Source organism: Oncorhynchus kisutch, unplaced genomic scaffold (assembly GCF_002021735.2).
Source record: "Oncorhynchus kisutch isolate 150728-3 unplaced genomic scaffold, Okis_V2 scaffold906, whole genome shotgun sequence".
In the NCBI taxonomy this organism is placed as follows: Eukaryota; Metazoa; Chordata; class Actinopteri; order Salmoniformes; family Salmonidae; genus Oncorhynchus; species Oncorhynchus kisutch.
Window position 1 is genome coordinate 28308 of NW_022262851.1, and position 24412 is coordinate 52719.

Consider the following 24412-nt stretch of genomic DNA (forward strand, 5'->3'; position numbering starts at 1 on the left):
TAGATCATGTTTGGATCACTTGTAGCCCTTCTAGAGAGCTGTGGAGTTGTTTTAGAGAGGTATCCCTGAGTTAACCCATTCACACCATCTGTCTACCCCAAGCAGACCCAGATGGAGGACGAGCAGCAACAACCACCACCGCGGTGGAAAGACGAGAGAGACCGAGAGCGAGAGAGAGACCGCGACCGCAAAGGAAAGGACGACAGGCCCAACAGGCCCAAGGAGAGTGGCGGTCCCAAAGAGGAGGATGGCACTGGTCCGAAAGAGGGCACAGACCCCAGAACGTCTTCTGCTGAGGACCAACGGGCCATGGGCAAAGACCCTCGCGCCAATGCCCACATGCAGTTCTCCTCGGCCCTGGCGCAGCACCAGGGCTACATGCCCTATATGCCTGGTTACCCTTATGGGCAGGGCTATGACCCCAGCCACCCCGGGTACAGAGGCATGCCCACAGTCATGATGCAGAATTACCCAGGTAACCACACCAGATCAACTATTGGTATAGAAAGGAACCACTTGGTGAAAGTGCATTTGCCCAAAAAATCTCTATACAAATGTTTTGATATTAAGCCATGAATGAAATTAACACAATGACCTGTCCCCCATGTTAGGTTCCCCCTACCTGCCCGCGGGCTATCCGTTCTCCCCTTACGGCGGCAAGATGGCTGGCGGTGAGGAGGAGGCGAGGGGAGGTGACAAGTCGCGCGCCAGCCCCACGGTGAGTGGCAAGGCAGCTTCGGTGGACTCCAAGGCCCTGGACATCCTGCAGCAGCACGCCAGCCAGTACAAGAGCAAGTCCCCCACGGTGGGCGACAAGCCGTCCCATGAGAGGGACAGGGGAGAGAGGAGCGGCGGGGAGAGGGAACGAGAGAGGGACATGGAGCGGCCACGCTCCTCGCCCTCCCAGCGCATCATGCCCTCCCATCACCACCTGGGATACCCGCTGCTCTCGGGCCAGTATGATCTGTCCTACACTACAGGTCAGTCGCAGCCAATCACCACTTTTACTATTATGACTGACAAGGCTCTCGGAAACTTTTACTGATACACAACTGATGTACCCACCACAACGGATGTACCCTCCCCAACTGATGCACCCTCCCCAACTGATGCACCCTCCCCAACTGATGCACCCTCCCCAACTGATGCACCCTCCCCAACTGATGCACCCTCCCCAACTGATGCACCCTCCCCAACTGATGTACATACATTTTCCGCCTCGCACAGGTCTCTCGTCATCAGCTATTGTTGCCAGTCAGCAAGCCGCAGCCCCCTCCCTCTACCCCCCGGCGCGGAGATGAAAACGGTAAGGCCCCTAGTCAGACAGACGGACAGGCACACAAACAGAATAAAATGGATCTTAAAAGAGAAAAATACATCAGCAGACATAAAGTGCAGTTCAATAACCAAATGGACGGTATCACACCAAATACTTGGTACTGTGTGCACACTAACCAAACTGTGTCATAGACGACGCCAATGGAGACAGTCTTACTGGGGTCTGACACATACAACCACAATGACTTTACACACTAAATACTTTACAATTTACATACTTTTAAAACGTGTGTGTGGTGTGTGTGTGTGTGTGTGTGTGTGTGTGTGTGTGTGTGGTGTGTGTGCTTCTATCAGTTACACATACACGTCAGTACATACACATAACAAATAGGTCACACCAATGGGAGTATCACGGTCTCATTAGCCAGACAAATAGATACTGGGGTCAGATGTGGCCGTATGGACAGAGAGCATGGTGGGAAAAGATGTAGACATGCAGTACTTTGACAACCTGTAGCTTCTATGCCTCATTACATATGAGAAATTATGCTATACTTTACAATCGCACTGACTTAGTACTACTGGCCTGGACAACAGTCTGATACACAGCTCTCTGGGAAAAGACTTAGTACTACTGGCCTGGACAACAGTCTGATACACAGCTCTCTGGGAAAAGACTTAGTACTACTGGCCTGGACAACAGTCTGATACACAGCTCCCTGGGAAAATACTTAGTACTACTGGCCTGGACAACAGTCTGATATACAGCTCTCTGGGAAAATACTTATTACTACTGGCCTGGACAACAGTCTGATACACAGCTCCCTGGGAAAATACTTAGTACTACTGGCCTGGACAACAGTCTGATACACAGCTCTCTGGGAAAAGACTTAGTACTACTGGCCTGGACAACAGTCTGATACACAGCTCCCTGGGAAAAGACTTAGTACTACTGGCCTGGACAACAGTCTGATACACAGCTCCCTGGGAAAAGACTTAGTACTACTGTACTGTACAACAGTCTGATACACAGCTCTCTGGGAAAAGACTTAGTACTACTGGCCTGGACAACAGTCTGATACACAGTTCCCTGGGAAAAGACTTAGTACTACTGGCCTGGACAACAGTCTGATACACAGCTCTCTGGGAAAAGACTTAGTACTACTGGCCTGGACAACAGTCTGATACACAGCTCCCTGGGAAAAGACTTAGTACTACTGGCCTGGACAACAGTCTGATACACAGCTCCCTGGGAAAAGACTTAGTACTACTGGCCTGGACAACAGTCTGATACACAGCTCTCTGGGAAAAGACTTAGTACTACTGGCCTGGACAACAGTCTGATACACAGCTCCCTGGGAAAAGACTTAGTACTACTGGCCTGGACAACAGTCTGATACACAGCTCCCTGGGAAAAGACTTAGTACTACTGGCCTGGACAACAGTCTGATACACAGCTCTCTGGGAAAAGACTTAGTACTACTGGCCTGGACAACAGTCTGATACACAGCTCCCTGGGAAAAGACTTAGTACTACTGGCCTGTACAACAGTCTGATACACAGCTCCCTGGGAAAAGACTTAGTACTACTGTACTGTACAACAGTCTGATACACAGCTCCCTGGGAAAAGACTTAGTACTACTGTACTGTACAACAGTCTGATACACAGCTCCCTGGGAAAAGACTTAGTACTACTGTACTTACTGTACAACAAACAGTCTGATACACAGCTCCCTGGGAAAAGACTTCAACAAAGGCCCGACTGTGCTAGCTAGCAGCCTCAGTATGCAGTAGCAACAGCTCTTATGCATTCAGTTCAGTTGTTCGTCCTAAGCAGGTAGAACAGCAGCAGAGCCGTGAATCACAGTCGTGATACTGTAATAGAGACAGCGTAATCACAGGCTGCCCTGACCTCTAGTGGCTGACCTCTGCCTTGTTTCTGGATGTGGAATACCTTATCTAGAGTCTTCTGTTGGATTTGCTTCCTCAGCTTGGTATTCAAGTGTAAAATGTCACTCACATAGATGTCACAGTGGTCAAAACGGCTGCATTTAAATGTTTTTGCCATTTTTACATTTTGAGGTAATATTGTAATTTACAATAGTAGTGATACTAGTCATTAGATTGGGTAATCTACGTGTCATTAGATTGGGTAATCTACGTGTCATTAGATTGGGTAATCTACGTGTCTTGAACATAGTTTTGAATTTGAATTTAGCCAACCATTTTCTGTCTTGTGTCATTTCCACAGGGAGACGTGACCGACACCTCGCCACCCTGCAAAGATTCATGTGACTGGCTCACATGAGGAAGCCCTGGGCTCCGAGTCCATTTTAGACATCAGTTGAATGGTGTTTCTATATTTGTAGTTCTCTGCCTGAATGTCCGGCAGATACATTTTTTTCTTCTCCTAGCAGCATCTTTTTCCCTCGTTTCCCTCCTGCCCCACCGTGGACTGGGACTGACCTCATCCAAGGTTCAAAGCCATCACTGTCTGCCCATGTGCACACCTCCGCTGATATCTATTGGTCTTTGCACTGTTGATGAACGAACACATGCAAAAATAGACCAATTGACTGCCTGAAAAGCTGAAAAGGGGTTCTGACTGCATAGTTTTTTTTTAGTCCCATGCAGAACGGGGCTGGGTGGCTGGGGGGGATGATGGGGGAGGGGTCAAACTAAAATAAAGACTGACAAAACTAAACAAGTGAATCATGTTGAAATGTTTGAACTTGCTGTTGTTGACCTGTTGTACCCAGTGTGCCAGTATATCCTGACAATTGTCATTAGTAGGTTTACTGTGTGTGGTGAAAGGACGCTTGAGGAGAGAGGCTCAACCTCCTCAGACTTCTATAGGCGTTGAAGGGTTTGTTTTCTCGTCCCTCAACCAGCCATTTGCTCGCTAAACACCTCTTGGTTCACTCTTCAGGGATAGACATAATTATTGTGTGAAGGGAACACATTCACCTCAATACAGTTCATGTTTTGTGTTTTCTTGACATTTGCATTGTTCATTTCACGGCATGAGTGACTTTTCTTTCAGTTAACTTGATTCCTCCCCACTTCCCAATCCATCCTTTAATGTGTTTTTGATACGCCAGTCTCACTTCACCCTTTCCATACACTGAATCAACCAAATCACACGCATACCGTGGCTCACTCTGATCAATATTGCACTGACTGATGGACAGTTGTAACCATGGTTTCTGTTCAGAAGTGTAGAGCTGTTTGTTACCTCAGAACACTGGGGATCATCTACTGAAGAGGTCGGCCATTTTCACCTGTCAGCCTACAGTACCTTACTGGTCCTTCAATCGGCACAGCAAATGGACCAGCTCGTTATCCTGTCAATTTCCATGGAGGAAGAATCAAACGACTGATTGCAGAGGATGAGGAAGGATGCACAATGTAAAGTCAAGGCATAACCAGGGAGGAGCGATGCCCGGCTAGACAACACACAACCAACCACGCACATCTAGCTGCTAGCTCAGAGCGACCCCATCCCGTCAGCAACACCACTTGTGTGGGCAGCGCTTCACTCCTATATATCCTTGGCTTAGCAACCCTTCCCCCGTGTTACAGTAGTGCAGCACTGAGCCAATGGGGGAGTCCCAGTAGATTCAACCAAGCCTGGCCAATGTCTGGCACTCCTATCACTGGGTGGCCCTTCAGGTGACAACTGCCAGAGACTGTTACATGGTCACATTACAGCTGGGCTCCCCTCAGTAGAGGGACATCACCTCATTCAACCCCCTCTCTCTGCCAGTCACCTCATTCAACCCCCTCTCTCTGCCACTCACCTCATTCAACTCCCACTCTCTCAGACCAGTGGGGCTTATAGGGGTTTTGGAGATGAGGGGGGGGTGTAGTCAGACCAGTGGGGCAGTAGGGGTTTTGGAGATGAGGGGTGTACATTCTCTCAGACCAGTGGGGCACTAGGGGTTTTGGAGATGAGGGGGGGGTGTAGTCAGACCAGTGGGGCACTAGGTGTTTTGGAGATGAGGGGGGAGTGTCGTCTCTCAGACCAGTGGGGCACTAGGGGTTTTGGAGATGAGGGGGGAGTGTAGTCTCTCAGACCATTGGGGCACTAGGGGTTTTGGAGATGAGGGGGGAGTGTTGTCTCTCAGACCAGTGGGGCACTAGGGGTTTTGGAGATGAGGGGGGAGTGTAGTCTCAGACCAGTGGGGCACTAGGGGTTTGGAGATGAGGGGGGAGTGTCGTCTCTCAGACCAGTGGGGCACTAGGGGTTTTGGAGATGAGGGGGGAGTGTAGTCTCTCAGACCAGTGGGGCACTAGGGGTTTTGGAGATGAGGGGGGGAGTGTCGTCTCTCAGACCAGTGGGGCACTAGGTGTTTTGGAGATGAGGGGGGGGGGAGTGTCGTCTCTCAGACCAGTGGGGCACTAGGTGTTTTGGAGATGAGGGGGGGGGGGGTGTCGTCTCTCAGACCAGTGGGGCACTAGGGGTTTTGGAGATGAGGGGGGGGAGTGTCGTCTCTCAGACCAGTGGGGCACTAGGGGTTTTGGAGATGAGGGGGGGGGGAGTGTCGTCTCTCAGACCAGTGGGGCACTAGGTGTTTTGGAGATGAGGGGGGAGTGTTGTCTCTCAGACCAGTGGGGCACTAGGGGTTTTGGAGATGAGGGGGGAGTGTAGTCTCTCAGACCAGTGGGGCACTAGGGGTTTTAGAGATGAGGGGGTGTTAATCAAAGGTTATTTAAAAACAGTCACAGTGATCTTAGATTTATTCTTTACCTGTTTATTTATTCAAGAACCCTTTTTGGAGAAGATCTAGGGATGTTGTCTGGATTGAAGCATGGATGAACTCTTGAGTTGAGAAGCTTAATTTAACCTTTGTGCCCATTTAAGCAAGTAGCCATGAAATGATGCCTCCGTAGTGGGATACAGCACTTAAAACACAACACAATGTCCTCCCCTCCACTAATGTAGACTCCTTTCCTATTCACACAAAGTAGTCGCTATACAATGTATAGAAAAGGCTTCATATGGTGCGTGAGCTGGAGTCGTTGAGAGTGAAGCTAAACCAGTCATTAAAAGTCAAAGATGTATATTTATTTTTTCAGGGAGGGGTACTTGCGCTATACAAACGAGGCTTGTTGACAGTCTGCCCTGTAAGAAACTGTGGAATGTTCCAGAAGTCAACATACTGCTGGCCAGAACATTATCACGATTGTCAGGTAGCTTTTTTTAAATTTTACATTTAGTTCAGTATTGAAGTACATAAATACACCTGGATTTCACTAACTTGAACCTGCTAGCTTGGTGGTGTAACCCCTTGTTAAGGACTAGGACAGTTAACATATTAGTCTCATTGTGTTGCTAGTTTCTTGTCCTATAGGACTAGGACAGTTAACATACTAGTCTCATTGTGTTGCTAGTTTCTTGTCCTATAGGACTAGGACAGTTAACATACTAGTCTCATTGTGTTGCTAGTTTCTTGTCCTATAGGACTAGGACAGTTAACATACTAGTCTCATTGTGTTGCTAGTTTCTTGTCCTATAGGACTAGGACAGTTAACATATTAGTCTCATTGTGTTGCTAGTTTCTTGTCCTATAGGACTAGGACAGTTAACATATTAGTCTCATTGTGTTGCTAGTTTCTTGTCCACAAGTGTCATGGTTCATAAATGGAATGGTGTTGCGACCTGTATATCTGAATGTGACAGTGTGTTGAGATGTCCTGTACCACTAATATCTACTAGAAATATAGACCGCTGTGACGTTGTATGACGCTTCAGTGGATTGTCATTTCTACATGTCCCAAGCAGAATGGCTTTCCACTGGAGGAAGAGACCAGTGCATTGCTCCAAAGGACAGAGATTTAGACTTGGTAGTAGGTTGAATAAGAATCGTATTGCCTTGGGGGTATGATAAAGCCACACAAGCAAAGTACTTACTATCCAGCATCCAGCAACTTAAAGGAAAAAGCTCTTGATTTTGTCTTGTTATTTTTGGAGGACATTCTTTGTTAGCTACTCTTTGATTGAGTAGTTTTTTTGTTCTCCAGAACGGCAGTTGCTTCAGTTGTCTCAATTGGTGCTTATAAAAACATCCTTTATCCCTGGGAACAAAGACACTCTTTCCGACACTCTTTTTTCTCACCTTCCTCACGGGCCCTCTCCTCACCCTCCTCACGGGCCCTCTCGTCTCCCTCCTCACGGGCCCTCTCGTCTCCCTCCTCACGGGCCCTCTCGTCTCCCTCCTCTCGTCTCCCTCCTCACGGGCCCTCCCGTCTCCCTCCTCACGGGCCCTCTCGTCTCCCTCCTCACGGGCCCTCTCGTCTCCCTCCTCACGGGCCCTCTCGTCTCCCTCCTCACGGGCCCTCTCGTCTCCCTCCTCACGGGCCCTCTCGTCTCCCTCCTCACCTTCCTCACGGGCCCTCTCGTCTCCCTCCTCACCTTCCTCACGGGCCCTCTCGTCTCCCTCCTCACGGGCCCTCTCGTGTCACTCAAAACCCTCAAAGTATCAGTCACTGGTACTTGCAAGGATGTTTACAACGGTTTTCATTTCTATGGTTGAGCCCTGTCTCCTGTGGTCTCACCCCTTCCCTCCCTCTTCTCCTTCATCCTCCCCTTCAGGAGTTTATGTAAAGTGTGCATTACCACCACGGTTCTTTTTTATACAATACTGTAACTTGCCTTTGTACATTTGGGCGAAAAATAAATCTTTTTATGAGACAATCATATCTGTCATGTCTGACTGGCTTGCTTTATTCAGTCATAAGGAGTTGGAAGTGGACAATCGAAATGATAGCTATTGCATATGTTGAAAAATGATTTTGTTTATCAAATGCATGTCAATGCTTGTTCATAAACTTGAATGTCAATAATTGACAAACTTCTGTTAATATAAAATATATGACGATATGATACTGTGGTTCAACAGTAGTGTGTTGACTTGGCACTGTTTCTCAACCTCCGGTTCCAGGACCAGCACCGGCCCCTGGGATATTGCTGATTGGTCCCTTACAGGGATGTATTAAAGCAATGAGCTAAAATAACCACTAGAGGGTGGTGTTCCCAAATAATTATGAGAAGTGGGCTATTATGCAAATTGTCTATATAGAATTTCATAATACACACCGGTAACATAAGCCTCCATTGACCTAAACAGGCAATTTACTAAAACTTACCTAAAAGTAAAATTTGAGGCTTAGTACAAAGAACATAACATTTGAGAACCTTTTCATCATCGATCACCACTTCATCCATACTTCATTGCACCTTTTTGGTAAACCTTTCAAATGTGTAGTTTGTCTTAATGGCTGCTGAACCAGCCCAGCCAACAGTTAGGATATTTTCCTAAATACCCCCCCACCCCACCCCCAAGTCCCTTCTCCCCGGGGGGGGTGCTCTGCGTGCAACAACGTGATGATTCTGCTGCAACAGCGGGGGAGAGATTATGCAAGGATGATTTTGTTCAGTGTAAATGTGAAATCTGATTATCCCCTGTGTTCTCAGTGGGGGAGGGAGAGTGTAAGGTCTGGGGGGGGGGGGGGGGTGAGCGGGGTTAGCTAGAGGAGAGAGGGTGGAGATGTGCTGAGGCAATGGCTTTTACAGCAGGCGCCTGGGAGTAGGAGGAACAGGGTAGAGACTCACTGGCAGGGATGACGTGGGAACGCGGTACGGCACGGTAGTACGCAGTGGAGGCTCCTCTTGCTCTGCGACGACAAGGGCGCGGTGGCCGACAGCGCAGGGGTTAATGGGATGCACTATCTACGCAGCCAGCCCTGAGGCCCTGCCAGGCGACGAGGCCACAGGCCGGGACCACCGACACCACCACCGACCCCATGGTCCCTGCAACCAGAAGATACCAGCCAGGTCAGTCAGCCCTGTTACCTGCACTGTCAGTCAGCCCTGTTACCTGTTCACTTTCTTTGGTGAGGCAATACTTAGGTCGGTTTCTCAGACCCAGACTAAGATCATTCCTGGACTAAAAAGCACTCTAGTCCAGTAGTAGCCATATTTTGGGTTGAAGAAACCGTCCTGTACAGTCCAAACATAAGGAACAACGGTGGGATTTCTCTTAGTGTGGAGGTTTGTGTAATGACTTCCTTGAACTGAGATACTTCTATTTACTGATGTGACTTTTCCCTTGAACCTCAGACCTGTGGAACATCCACCTTCTACACTACTAGTAAAGGTCTATGCTAGCCTCTTCTCTACGTGTATTAGTATGCTCACAGCACGCAGGCAGGTGTTGTGTATTCACAGTGTAAACTGTGTCTGTCCTCTACGTTGACTTTATTCACCCCTGACGTTGTTCCATGATTAATAGAGCTCAAGGGGGTGAGTGTGAGTGTGTGCATCCTCAGTGGCAACAGAAAGGTTCAAGGATATCAGAGACTCATGTGTTCTGGTAGTCAGTTAGCCTATAAGTACTGGTAGGAGTACATTGAATAGAAGGAATACAGTAACAATATGAAACTGGTCGGGTGCAGGAAATAATATTAGCAGGATGGAGAGTAAAAGAAAGTCATGGTTGTGATGGTATGGCGTTCCTTAAGAGGATGGAAATGCTAGTAGCAGGGTTTTCAGCACCACCGATCTTTGCAGTGTCCTCCCTGCACAAGCTAAATAACACCAATATGCTGTGTTATTGAAAATAACTTTAGGACTGTAACAGACCAAATACAGCTATATTTTGGGGGGGCTTAGGCCTACTCAGGAAAATGATGGCATTTTATTGATGCAGAATTTATTCAACTCAGACATGGATGAACAATTATAAACATCTTACTTGAAAAGGATACTGTGGTAGGCCTAATGTGATTTGCTTACACCACTCAGTAAGGTGAAAAGGTGCAGTTACGTTCTGCCTTGGAATATAACAAAATAGATTTAAATTGCATTCGGTTGTATCATTACGGTTAGTACAAGCGAGCGTAATCACACGATTAGGTTATTTTAAGTCCGTTGACCAAAGCTTTACCAAACCGTGAATGACACAGCGGTGGCGTATTCTCAACCAACCTCACGGATTCCCTGCGCAACAAGTTGACAAGCGGCCAGTGCTTCTTGTCTCGCCGCATGTCTCTTTGCTTCAGATTGTGTAATTTTTCGCAATTCTAATTCTTTTTTCCCCATGGACATTTCGCTATAGCTACTTTACGCCATGTGAAGCTGTGGCTGGTACCAATTCAACCTTGTGGAGGACATGACAGTTACTTCGGCTGAATAAAATAAGACGACTGGCCTACCTGTGCAGCGGTACGTTGCGGAAGGTTATTCGTAAAGGCAAAGATTGCGTGAGTTGACAGTCTCTCTCATCTCTAGAGTTTGTCGTCTATTTTTTATTGACAAACGCATAAGTTGTTTATAATGAATCTAGTCCCTAATGTAAGTACCTCAGATGTATGAAGTAGGGCAGGCTGTATAAGCAGGTTATTAGTCTAGTTTCTAAATCAATTGGGGCAGTCCCGCCAATAACCTCATGATTTTGTACCTTATACTTTATCACAGCCTACAGGCATATAACTATAAAAATGGTCAGATGTATTTTATTTATCACATTTTAGCCTCTATACTTTATATATTTTTCAATGAGTGACATTCCTACAATATATTTGTTTCTGAAAATTATTTGAAGCTCGCATTTGTTGACAAAGGATCAACAAAACTGTGAACAATGTAGATACAGTATGCTACTTTTTTTTTACAACACGTTTTTTGGTTAAAATAAGGGTAGACATTCATACTAATGCCATTTGCGTATTTGAGTCATATTATTCAAAAACCAGGGGGTTATATCTAATTAGTTGTGGAAATCTTAGACTACGTGGTTTAAATCTAAGCGTCAGTGACGACTAGTCGACGGTTGTTTGCTGTAGACAGTAGTCTACCTAATCAGAGCCATTTGAATGGGCGCAAGTGATGTCCCTCTCTACACACTCAAGCTTGCTTGAAAGGAGCCCTCAATGTAGCTCCTTTTGAAATTCAAATTATTTTTATTTCCTGTAAGGGAACTTTGTGTTGTGACGAATTGTTCAAGACACATCAACATAGAACATTAAAACATGTAGGCTACAGGACACATGCAAGCAGATGTGTCAAACCTGTTGCAAAGGATCTGGCCTTGCAATACAAGTGCATCCTGTCTCTGATTCTGTAGAGTAACTGTTAAACTCACAAACAGGATATTGACCAACCTCCACTCATATTGTCATCTTGTTTATCTTGTGGGGAGAGAACAGGTCCAGAGAACCGGTCCAGGATGCCTATATAGTCTACAGTCTCCGCTTGTAGTGTAGCAGTGTGGATACGGTATCTCACAGACCAAGTCCTTCTTTGTGTTATGGTTTCATAGACAACTACCTGCATCACAATTTGCCTGATTGTAGTCCATATGTAGGCAACAGGTACAAATATGGACTAGCCTTCATAACTAATAATAATGGAGGCTACAGATGTATTGGTGATTAGGACATATCAGGACCAAAATATGACATAACGCAGCTGCAGCCAATTATGCAAAGCATGCCTTTCTCAGATGCAGGTGGTAGCTAAAGTACTCAGGGCCCTATTAAATCCAACTCCACTTCCTCCCTTACCTTCACTGAGCTCAACTGTAATTAATAGGCCACCTGACTGCAGGCGTTCAGCTTGAACAAGCCCTTTGGTTTGCACAGCTGTGGTGAACCATGAGAGAGGAGAAATGGTTGATCACATTCTGTGTTCTTTTTTTAATACATGCTCTTATGGATAATTTATTGCCCGTGGTTTGGCTTAGACTTCAATTTGTCCTGCCATTGCTGACTCTTGTAAGCGTCAGCTGTTCTGGAATAAGATAGCTGAGATTGATAATGATCCTTGTTGAGGCCTGCCCCTCTCAGCCCCGTCTGACCCTATAGTAAAGTGACACCACCAGACACTATCTGCGATCAAGAGGGAGCAGCGCATCATATCCTGTTCGGGTGTGAGGGACCACCGAGAGAGAGAGAGTGTTAGACTTGGAGGTATAGGCTTCCACTGACTGCTTACGGAGTATATTGGTCAACATTAACAGAAGATGGATGATATGAATGGCTTCATCATCAATGAAAAATGACATGATCTATACAGTATGTATCACTATACTGTATTGTGTCATTAGATATCATGATATACTGTATTATAGAGGTTGTTGTATTGTTTTGGCTCATTGCAACTTCTACCTGGAACGTCATTGACCTTGACAGCCTATAGCCTCCATTAGATTATATTGTGTCCATGACTCAGACCTGTTTGTTTGCTTTCCCCGTCTCTCTAGAGAAGACCACGAGACAGGGAGGTGAAGGAGAAATGGTGTGATGCACCTTTAACAGTAGAGGTCCTAGAAACTGCAGCTAGCTTAACTAGATTAGAGTTAATTTGATTGGAGGACGTCTTGTGATGTCTCTGTAGATGTGCCCTAATCAGCAGGAGGACAAGGAGGAGGAGAGGGATGAAGGCTCACATGTAACATTCATATATGGACAATGGTGTGGCCTTTGTCTCTGTTATAAGCCAAGTCAGAGTGAGAGTACTCCATACAAGGAGCCAAGAGGTCCGTTTGGATTCGTATTCCACAGATCGTTTTCTTTTAAGTATTCCAAACTAGTTAACATCTCAGATCATCATTGCTTGGTGTCTCAACCACACAAACCATTTTTTGTTTGCATAACTTGGTGCCATTTTTCATGTTGTTTCTGGTCATTCTGTTATAACTGAAGTTGACATTGACAAGAACTTCTATAGCTGGCTACCAATCTCTTGAAACAACATTTTCAGGTTGTTTGTGCCTCATTCACAGAACACAAAGAGACTTGGTCCACAGAAAAGTATGCACTCTGCAATTTAAGGGAAAGGGCTCCCCCCCCCCCACCACTCTGCCCCACTGTTAAATCAGACCAAGTCTGCACTCTGTAACTTAAGGGAAAGGGCTCCCCCCCACCACTCTGCCCCACTGTTAAATCAGACCAAGTCTGCACTCTGTAACTTAAGGGAAAGGGCTCCCCCCCCCACCACTCTGCCCCACTGTTAAATCAGACCAAGTCTGCACTCTGTAACTTAAGGGAAAGGGCTCCCCCCCCCCCCACCACTCTGCCCCACTGTTAAATCAGACCAAGTCTGCACTCTGTAACTTAAGGGAAAGGGCTCCCCCCCCCCCACCACTCTGCCCCACTGTTAAATCAGACCAAGTCTGCACTCTGTAACTTAAGGGAAAGGGCTCCCCCCCCACCACTCTGCCCCACTGTTAAATCAGACCAAGTCTGCACTCTGCAACTTAAGGGAAAGGGCTCCCCCCCCCCCCCACCGCTCTGCCCCACTGTTAAATCAGACCAAGTCTGCACAACTCAGGGCCTCCAGTTCTGCTGTCCTGATGACTTTCTGTTTGTCCAATTGAAAACAACGAGTCACACAAAGACGTGATAAAATGTCCCTTGGTCTTCTGACTGTTCAGGGAATGGAGGGGTTTATTAGGGTATTAAGGATAAACAATGTCCACGCCAACGGGTCGTAGAATTTGGTGACATTTTCTGGGAATGATGATACCCAGCCCTGAAGTTGCTCCCTCTCGGCCAGTGAAGGTTTTAGGAGAAGTCATTGGTTCAGATGGAATGAACCAGGCAAATTAGAGATAATAAGCAGGAAACTCAGCATGTGATAAATGGCCAGACTGAGTCAGGGGTTTTCTAGAAAACACAAAGCTATTATCAGTCAGTCACACCTGTGATTATACAGAGGATGTGGTAACTACTGCCTTTCTCCCAAAAGGGTCACGGTGTCATCCAGTGTACGTGTGTGTGAGTTAGTGGAATGGTGTGCACATGTGTGTGAGTTAGTGGAATGGTGTGCACATGTGTGTGAGTTAGTGGAATGGTGTGCACATGTGTGTGAGTTAGTGGAATGGTGTGTACATGTGTGTGAGTTAGTGGAATGGTGTGCACGTGTGTGATTTAGTGGAATGGTGTGTACATGTGTGTGAGTTAGTGGAATGGTGTGCACATGTGTGTGAGTTAATGGAATGGTGTGCACATGTGTGTGAGTTAGTGGAATGGTGTGCACATGTGTGTGAGTTAGTGGAATGGTGTGCACATGTGTGTGAGTTAGTGGAATGGTGTGCACATGTGTGTGAGTTAGTGGAATGGTGTGCACATGTGTGTGAGTTAGTGGAATGGTGTGCACATGTGTGTGAGTTAGTGGAATAGTGTGTACATGTGTGTGATTTAGTGGAATGGTGTGCACATGTGTGTGAGTTAGTGGAATGGTGTGCACATGTGTGTTTGAAGAGCACAAGTGGTTGCTCGACAGTGTACATGAAAGAGCATGAGAAAGTCACCCAGGTCCTCTGCACAGCTTCATTAACCTGTGTTTATTCGCTTGTATATTGATATAGAATTTGCATGAATGGGTGTGTCCACGCATCAATATGAGCTGTGTTAGAATACGACACATGAGCCTATGGATAACTGATGACAGCTCAACTCTGTGTGTTCAGGCCCAACACCATGACGGAACACCAGGAGCAGAATGACGAGGGAGTCCTCATCTCAACACAGGACCTGGAGACTTCAAAACACCAGGATACTCAAGGAGGCCATCCACAGTTCAGGTAGGTAACATGTACACACACACACAGGATCTTTATCTATATACAGACAGGTCCTCTGTATAGACTATTAGACACAGACAGACAGGTCCTCTGTATAGACTATTAGACACAGACAGACAGGTCCTCTGTATAGACTATTAGACACAGACAGACAGGTCCTCTGTATAGACTATCACACACAGACAGACAGGTCCTCTGTATAGACTATTAGACACAGACAGACAGGTCCTCTGTATAGACTATTAGACACAGACAGACAGGTCCTCTGTATAGACTATTAGACACAGACAGACAGGTCCTCTGTATAGACTATTAGACACAGACAGACAGGTCCTCTGTATAGACTATTAGACACAGACAGACAGGTCCTCTGTATAGACTATTAGACACAGACAGACAGGTCCTCTGTATAGACTATTAGACACAGACAGACAGGTCCTCTGTATAGACTATTAGACACAGACAGACAGGTCCTCTGTATAGACTATTAGACACAGACAGACAGGTCCTCTGTATAGACTATTAGACACAGACAGACAGGTCCTCTGTATAGACTATTAGACACAGACAGACAGGTCCTCTGTATAGACTATTAGACACAGACAGACAGGTCCTCTGTATAGACTATTAGACACAGACAGACAGGTCCTCTGTATAGACTATCACACACAGACAGACAGGTCCTCTGTATAGACTATTAGACACAGACAGACAGGTCCTCTGTATAGACTATTAGACACAGACAGACAGGTCCTCTGTATAGACTATCACACACAGACAGACAGGTCCTCTGTATAGACTATTAGACACAGACAGACAGGTCCTCTGTATAGACTATTAGACACAGACAGACAGGTCCTCTGTATAGACTATTAGACACAGACAGACAGGTCCTCTGTATAGACTATTAGACACAGACAGACAGGTCCTCTGTATGGACTATTAGACACAGACAGACAGGTCCTCTGTATAGACTATTAGACACAGACAGACAGGTCCTCTGTATAGACTATTAGACACAGACAGACAGGTCCTCTGTATAGACTATTAGACACAGACAGACAGGTCCTCTGTATAGACTATTTCACACGATCAGCCAGACAACCCTTCAGGCTTAATGTTGTCTGAATCCGCTTTTGTCTCTTACATTCCTGCTACGGTGGGTTACGAGACAGCTACGTGAGGAAAGCTGCAGTCTGGGGGTGGATAGGGCACGGTGGTGCAACCTGACTCCACGTCACGGCGGTGGTGCAACCTGACTCCACGTCACGGTGGTGGTGTAACCTGACTCCACGTCACGGTGGTGGTGTAACCTGACTCCACGTCACGGTGGTGGTGTAACCTGACTCCACGTCACGGTGGTGGTGTAACCTGACTCCACGTCACGGTGGTGGTGTAACCTGACTCCACGTCACGGTGGTGGTGCAACCTGACTCCACGTCACGGTGGTGGTGTAACCTGACTCCACGTCACGGTGGTGGTGCAACCTGACTCCACGTCACGGTGGTGGTGTAACCTGACTCCACGTCACGGTGGTGGTGCAACCTGACTCCACGTCACGGTGGTGGTGCCACCTGACTCCACGTCACGGTGGTGGTGCCACCTGACTCCACGTCACGGTGGTGGTGCCACCTGACTCCATGTGGCGTTGACAGGTTGTACTCTATAGTCCCAAATGCCACACCCTATTCCCTATATTGCTATGGGACTCTGGTCTAAAGGAGTACACTATATAGGGAATAGGATGCTCTAACTGTGGAGCTGCTGGGGCTTATATAACCAGGATCTAAGGCAGGAAGGGCATTCTAATCCTGGTGAAGCTGTCCTGGGATGGGATTTAGCAGGGTAGGCTACTGCAGTGTGCTGTGACGGGAACTCTGAACTGTGTTGTTCATGGGTGTGTCTCATTGGTTTACAGTGGATTTATTTTCATGGGTGTGTCTCATTGGTCTACAGTGGATTTATTTTCATGGGTGTGTCTTGTTGGTCTACAGTGGATTTATTTTCATGGGTGTGTGTCATTGGTCTACAGTGGATTTATTTTCATGGGTGCGTCTCATTGGTCTACAGTGGATTTATTTTCAGGGTGCGTCTCATTGGTCTACAGTGGATTTATTTTCATGGGTGCGTCTCATTGGCCTACAGTGGATTTATTTTACTTATTTTGTTTCCTTCATGAATTGGTGTGAAAGACAGAGAAGGGAAAGAAAATGGCTGGCCAGTGTCCACCATATTGCGTCACCTTCCCTATGGTTTTAGATGAATGCAGACGCTAGGTTTCTGTCCTAAAGGTGATAGTTCAGCCAAATTACAAATGGAAAGGTGACTGTTTAAGTAAATATCAGAACGACACAGAGGTAGGTTATGGCATTGACCTCTCACCTTTGACCTCTCAGTGCTCTTTGTCCAATTTTCTCTTTTCTTCAGCTGAATTATTGACAGTGAATCTGTCTTTGTCTGCCTGAGAGAGGTATTCCCTTTCTAATGTATCATTCCTCAGGCTTGTAATTAGCTATGCCATTCAGCGCCGCAGCCAAGGACACTTTGAGACACACATATACACACTGTATCCATGGTTACACCTTCCACTTCTCACAGGAAGATAAACAACTTTCCTGCAGAAATCAATGTCCTGTTTTGTTTTCAACCTGATGACGAAGGTTCAGGTAAGACAGGGGAAATATATGTTTGATAGATTTTGAACTGTTGGACTCTGCTGGACTTGAATATTGTTATTCAGATTAGTCTTGGTATCTTTATGTCTTCAAATATCTAAACGCTGTATTCCAGTCATTTACTGCAGGGAGATGGATGAAAAGAACAGGAGAGAGGGTGTATTCCAGTAGTTGACTGCAGGGAGAGGGAGATGGATGAAAAGAACAGGAGAGAGGATGTATTCCAGTAGTTTACTGCAGGGAGATGGATGAAAAGAACAGGAGAGAGGATGTATTCCAGTAGTTTACTGCAGGGAGATGGATGAAAAGAACAGGAGAGAGGATGTATTCCAGTAGTTTACTGCAGGGAGATGGATGAAAAGAACAGGAGAGAGGATGTATTCCAGTAGTTTACTGCAGGGAGATGGATGAAAAGAACAGGAGAGAGGATGTATTCCAGTAGTTTACTGCAGGGAGATGGATGAAAAGAACAGGATAGAGGGTGTATTCCAGTAGTTGACTGCAGGGAGAGGGAGATGGATGAAAAGAACAGGAGAGAGGATGTATTCCAGTAGTTTACTGCAGGGAGATGGATGAAAAGAACAGGATAGAGGGTGTATTCCAGTAGTTGACTGCAGGGAGAGGGAGATGGATGAAAAGAACAGGAGAGAGGATGTATTCCAGTAGTTTACTGCAGGGAGATGGATGAAAAGAACAGGAGAGAGGATGTATTCCAGTAGTTTACTGCAGGGAGAGGGAGATGGATGAAAAGAACAGGAGAGAGGGTGTATTCCAGTAGTTTACTGCAGGGAGAGGGAGATGGATGAAAAGAACAGGAGAGAGGATGTATTCCAGTAGTTTACTGCAGGGAGAGGGAGATGGATGAAAAGAACAGGAGAGAGGGTGTATTCCAGTAGTTTACTGCAGGGAGAGGGAGATGGATGAAAAGAACAGGAGAGAGGATGTATTCCAGTAGTTTACTGCAGGGAGATGGATGAAAAGAACAGGAGAGAGGATGTATTCCAGTAGTTTACTGCAGGGAGAGGGAGATGGATGAAAAGAACAGAAGAGAGGGTATATTCCAGTAGTTTACTGCAGGGAGATGGATGAAAAGAACAGGAGAGAGGATGTATTCCAGTAGTTTACTGCAGGGAGATGGATGAAAAGAACAGGAGAGAGGGTGTATTCCAGTAGTTTACTGCAGGGAGATGGATGAAAAGAACAGGAGAGAGGGTGTATTCCAGTAGTTTACTGCAGGGAGAGGGATGAAAAGAACAGGAGAGAGGGTGTATTCCAGTAGTTTACTGCAGGGAGATGGATGAAAAGAACAGGAGAGAGGGTGTATTCCAGTAGTTGACTGCAGGGAGAGGGAGATGGATGAAAAGGACAGAAGAGAGGATGTATTCCAGTAGTTGACTGCAGGGAGATGGATGAAAAGAACAGGAGAGAGGATGTATTCCAGTAGTTGACTGCAGGGAGAGGGAGATGGATGAAAAGAACAGGAGAGAGGATGTATTCCGGTAGTTTACTGCAGGGAGATGGATGAAAAGAACAGGAGAGAGGATGTATTCCAGTAGTTGACTGCAGGGAGAGGGAGATGGATGAAAAGGACAGAAGAGAGGATGTATTCCAGTAGTTGACTGCAGGGAGATGGATGAAAAGAACAGGAGAGAGGATGTATTCCAGTAGTTGACTGCAGGGAGAGGGAGATGGATGAAAAGAACAGGAGAGAGGGTGTATTCCAGTAGTTTACTGCAGGGAGATGGATGAAAAGAACAGGAGAGAGGATGTATTCCAGTAGTTTACTGCAGGGAGATGGATGAAAAGAACAGGAGAGAGGATGTATTCCAGTAATTTACTGCAGGGAGATGGATGAAAAGAACAGGAGAGAGGATGTATTCCGGTAGTTTACTGCAGGGAGATGGATGAAAAGAACAGGAGAGAGGATGTATTCCAGTAGTTGACTGCAGGGAGATGGATGAAAAGAACAGGATAGAGGGTGTATTCCAGTAGTTGACTGCAGGGAGAGGGAGATGGATGAAAAGAACAGGAGAGAGGGTGTATTCCAGTAGTTGACTGCAGGGAGATGGATGAAAAGAACAGGAGAGAGGATGTATTCCAGTAGTTTACTGCAGGTAGATGGATGAAAAGAACAGGAGAGAGGGTGTATTCCAGTAGTTTACTGCAGGGAGATGGATGAAAAGAACAGGAGAGAGGATGTATTCCAGTAGTTTACTGCAGGGAGATGGATGAAAAGAACAGGAGAGAGGATGTATTCCAGTAGTTTACTGCAGGGAGAGGGATGAAAAGAACAGGAGAGAGGATGTATTCCAGTAGTTTACTGCAGGGAGATGGAGATGGATGAAAAGAACAGGAGAGAGGATGTATTCCAGTAGTTTACTGCAGGGAGAGGGAGATGGATGAAAAGAACAGGAGAGAGGATGTATTCCAGTAGTTTACTGCAGGGAGAGGGAGATGGATGAAAAGAACAGGAGAGAGGGTGTATTCCAGTAGTTTACTGCAGGGAGATGGATGAAAAGAACAGGAGAGAGGATGTATTCCAGTAGTTTACTGCAGGGAGATGGATGAAAAGAACAGGAGAGAGGATGTATTCCAGTAATTTACTGCAGGGAGATGGATGAAAAGAACAGGAGAGAGGATGTATTCCAGTAGTTTACTGCAGGGAGATGGATGAAAAGAACAGGAGAGAGGGTGTATTCTAGTAGTTTACTGCAGGGAGATGGATGAAAAGAACAGGAGAGAGGATGTATTCCAGTAGTTGACTGCAGGGAGATGGATGAAAAGAACAGGATAGAGGGTGTATTCCAGTAGTTGACTGCAGGGAGAGGGAGATGGATGAAAAGAACAGGAGAGAGGGTGTATTCCAGTAGTTGACTGCAGGGAGATGGATGAAAAGAACAGGAGAGAGGATGTATTCCAGTAGTTTACTGCAGGTAGATGGATGAAAAGAACAGGAGAGAGGGTGTATTCCAGTAGTTTACTGCAGGGAGATGGATGAAAAGAACAGGAGAGAGGATGTATTCCAGTAGTTTACTGCAGGGAGAGGGAGATGGATGAAAAGAACAGGAGAGAGGATGTATTCCAGTAGTTTACTGCAGGGAGATGGATGAAAAGAACAGGAGAGAGGGTGTATTCCAGTAGTTTACTGCAGGGAGATGGATGAAAAGAACAGGAGAGAGGATGTATTCCAGTAGTTTACTGCAGGGAGAGGGATGAAAAGAACAGGAGAGAGGATGTATTCCAGTAGTTGACTGCAGGGAGATGGATGAAAAGAACAGGATAGAGGGTGTATTCCAGTAGTTGACTGCAGGGAGAGGGAGATGGATGAAAAGAACAGGAGAGAGGGTGTATTCCAGTAGTTGACTGCAGGGAGATGGATGAAAAGAACAGGAGAGAGGATGTATTCCAGTAGTTTACTGCAGGTAGATGGATGAAAAGAACAGGAGAGAGGGTGTATTCCAGTAGTTTACTGCAGGGAGATGGATGAAAAGAACAGGAGAGAGGATGTATTCCAGTAGTTTACTGCAGGGAGAGGGAGATGGATGAAAAGAACAGGAGAGAGGATGTATTCCAGTAGTTTACTGCAGGGAGAGGGAGATGGATGAAAAGAACAGGAGAGAGGATGTATTCCAGTAGTTTACTGCAGGGAGATGGATGAAAAGAACAGGAGAGAGGATGTATTCCAGTAGTTTACTGCAGGGAGAGGGATGAAAAGAACAGGAGAGAGGATGTATTCCAGTAGTTTACTGCAGGGAGATGGAGATGGATGAAAAGAACAGGAGAGAGGATGTATTCCAGTAGTTTACTGCAGGGAGAGGGAGATGGATGAAAAGAACAGGAGAGAGGATGTATTCCAGTAGTTTACTGCAGGGAGAGGGAGATGGATGAAAAGAACAGGAGAGAGGATGTATTCCAGTAGTTTACTGCAGGGAGATGGATGAAAAGAACAGGAGAGAGGATGTATTCCAGTAATTTACTGCAGGGAGATGGATGAAAAGAACAGGAGAGAGGATGTATTCCAGTAGTTTACTGCAGGGAGATAGATGAAAAGAACAGGAGAGAGGGTGTATTCTAGTAGTTTACTGCAGGGAGATGGATGAAAAGAACAGGAGAGAGGATGTATTCCAGTAGTTGACTGCAGGGAGATGGATGAAAAGAACAGGATAGAGGGTGTATTCCAGTAGTTGACTGCAGGGAGAGGGAGATGGATGAAAAGAACAGGAGAGAGGGTGTATTCCAGTAGTTGACTGCAGGGAGATGGATGAAAAGAACAGGAGAGAGGATGTATTCCAGTAGTTTACTGCAGGTAGATGGATGAAAAGAACAGGAGAGAGGGTGTATTCCAGTAGTTTACTGCAGGGAGATGGATGAAAAGAACAGGAGAGAGGATGTATTCCAGTAGTTTACTGCAGGGAGAGGGAGATGGATGAAAAGAACAGGAGAGAGGATGTATTCCAGTAGTTTACTGCAGGGAGAGGGAGATGGATGAAAAGAACAGGAGAGAGGATGTATTCCAGTAGTTTACTGCAGGGAGATGGATGAAAAGAACAGGAGAGAGGATGTATTCCAGTAGTTTACTGCAGGGAGAGGGATGAAAAGAACAGGAGAGAGGATGTATTCCAGTAGTTTACTGCAGGGAGATGGAGATGGATGAAAAGAACAGGAGAGAGGATGTATTCCAGTAGTTTACTGCAGGGAGAGGGAGATGGATGAAAAGAACAGGAGAGAGGATGTATTCCAGTAGTTTACTGCAGGGAGAGGGAGATGGATGAAAAGAACAGGAGAGAGGGTGTATTCCAGTAGTTTACTGCAGGGAGATGGATGAAAAGAACAGGAGAGAGGATGTATTCCAGTAGTTTACTGCAGGGAGATGGATGAAAAGAACAGGAGAGAGGATGTATTCCAGTAATTTACTGCAGGGAGATGGATGAAAAGAACAGGAGAGAGGATGTATTCCAGTAGTTTACTGCAGGGAGATGGATGAAAAGAACAGGAGAGAGGGTGTATTCTAGTAGTTTACTGCAGGGAGATGGATGAAAAGAACAGGAGAGAGGATGTATTCCAGTAGTTGACTGCAGGGAGATGGATGAAAAGAACAGGATAGAGGGTGTATTCCAGTAGTTGACTGCAGGGAGAGGGAGATGGATGAAAAGAACAGGAGAGAGGGTGTATTCCAGTAGTTGACTGCAGGGAGATGGATGAAAAGAACAGGAGAGAGGATGTATTCCAGTAGTTTACTGCAGGTAGATGGATGAAAAGAACAGGAGAGAGGGTGTATTCCAGTAGTTTACTGCAGGGAGATGGATGAAAAGAACAGGAGAGAGGATGTATTCCAGTAGTTTACTGCAGGGAGAGGGAGATGGATGAAAAGAACAGGAGAGAGGATGTATTCCAGTAGTTTACTGCAGGGAGAGGGAGATGGATGAAAAGAACAGGAGAGAGGATGTATTCCAGTAGTTTACTGCAGGGAGATGGATGAAAAGAACAGGAGAGAGGATGTATTCCAGTAGTTTACTGCAGGGAGAGGGATGAAAAGAACAGGAGAGAGGATGTATTCCAGTAGTTTACTGCAGGGAGATGGAGATGGATGAAAAGAACAGGAGAGAGGATGTATTCCAGTAGTTTACTGCAGGGAGAGGGAGATGGATGAAAAGAACAGGAGAGAGGATGTATTCCAGTAGTTTACTGCAGGGAGAGGGAGATGGATGAAAAGAACAGGAGAGAGGATGTATTCCAGTAGTTTACTGCAGGGAGAGGGAGATGGATGAAAAGAACAGGAGAGAGGATGTATTCCAGTAGTTTACTGCAGGGAGATGGATGAAAAGAACAGGAGAGAGGATGTATTCCAGTAGTTTACTGCAGGGAGAGGGATGAAAAGAACAGGAGAGAGGATGTATTCCAGTAGTTTACTGCAGGGAGATGGAGATGGATGAAAAGAACAGGAGAGAGGATGTATTCCAGTAGTTTACTGCAGGGAGAGGGAGATGGATGAAAAGAACAGGAGAGAGGATGTATTCCAGTAGTTTACTGCAGGGAGAGGGAGATGGATGAAAAGAACAGGAGAGAGGATGTATTCCAGTAGTTTACTGCAGGGAGATGGATGAAAAGAACAGGAGAGAGGATGTATTCCAGTAATTTACTGCAGGGAGATGGATGAAAAGAACAGGAGAGAGGATGTATTCCAGTAGTTTACTGCAGGGAGATAGATGAAAAGAACAGGAGAGAGGGTGTATTCTAGTAGTTTACTGCAGGGAGATGGATGAAAAGAACAGGAGAGAGGATGTATTCCAGTAGTTGACTGCAGGGAGATGGATGAAAAGAACAGGATAGAGGGTGTATTCCAGTAGTTGACTGCAGGGAGAGGGAGATGGATGAAAAGAACAGGAGAGAGGGTGTATTCCAGTAGTTGACTGCAGGGAGATGGATGAAAAGAACAGGAGAGAGGATGTATTCCAGTAGTTTACTGCAGGTAGATGGATGAAAAGAACAGGAGAGAGGGTGTATTCCAGTAGTTTACTGCAGGGAGATGGATGAAAAGAACAGGAGAGAGGATGTATTCCAGTAGTTTACTGCAGGGAGAGGGAGATGGATGAAAAGAACAGGAGAGAGGATGTATTCCAGTAGTTTACTGCAGGGAGAGGGAGATGGATGAAAAGAACAGGAGAGAGGATGTATTCCAGTAGTTTACTGCAGGGAGATGGATGAAAAGAACAGGAGAGAGGATGTATTCCAGTAGTTTACTGCAGGGAGAGGGATGAAAAGAACAGGAGAGAGGATGTATTCCAGTAGTTTACTGCAGGGAGATGGAGATGGATGAAAAGAACAGGAGAGAGGATGTATTCCAGTAGTTTACTGCAGGGAGAGGGAGAT

General features: G+C 46.1%; 2 protein-coding genes across 9 annotated transcripts in view; both read left to right on the forward strand.

Annotated features, from left to right (window-relative positions):
• Nucleotides 1-4279, forward strand: part of LOC116363052 (zinc finger protein 609-like) — a 30111-nt gene extending 25832 nt beyond the window's left edge. Inside the window, 4 exon segments of the mRNA XM_031816962.1 lie at nt 103-475; nt 612-980; nt 1228-1306; nt 3530-4279. Of these exon segments, the coding sequence (XP_031672822.1) occupies nt 103-475; nt 612-980; nt 1228-1301 (816 nt within the window). The 3' untranslated portion in view covers nt 1302-1306; nt 3530-4279.
• A 4547-nt stretch (nt 4280-8826) lies between these two features.
• The window catches only part of LOC109877981 (GRAM domain-containing protein 2A), a 36669-nt gene continuing 21083 nt past the window's right edge, over nt 8827-24412 (forward strand). For 2 of the 8 annotated variants that reach the window (XM_031816963.1, XM_031816964.1), the window contains exons 1-2: nt 8827-9115; nt 14754-14867. In XM_031816963.1, the coding sequence (XP_031672823.1) occupies nt 8997-9115; nt 14754-14867 (233 nt within the window). In that variant the 5' untranslated portion in view covers nt 8827-8996. Of the gene's footprint in view, nt 9116-10048; nt 10543-14753; nt 14868-24412 lie in introns of those variants that run through there. The other 6 variants (XM_031816968.1, XM_031816967.1, XM_031816971.1 and 3 more) reach the window with 5 other exon arrangements.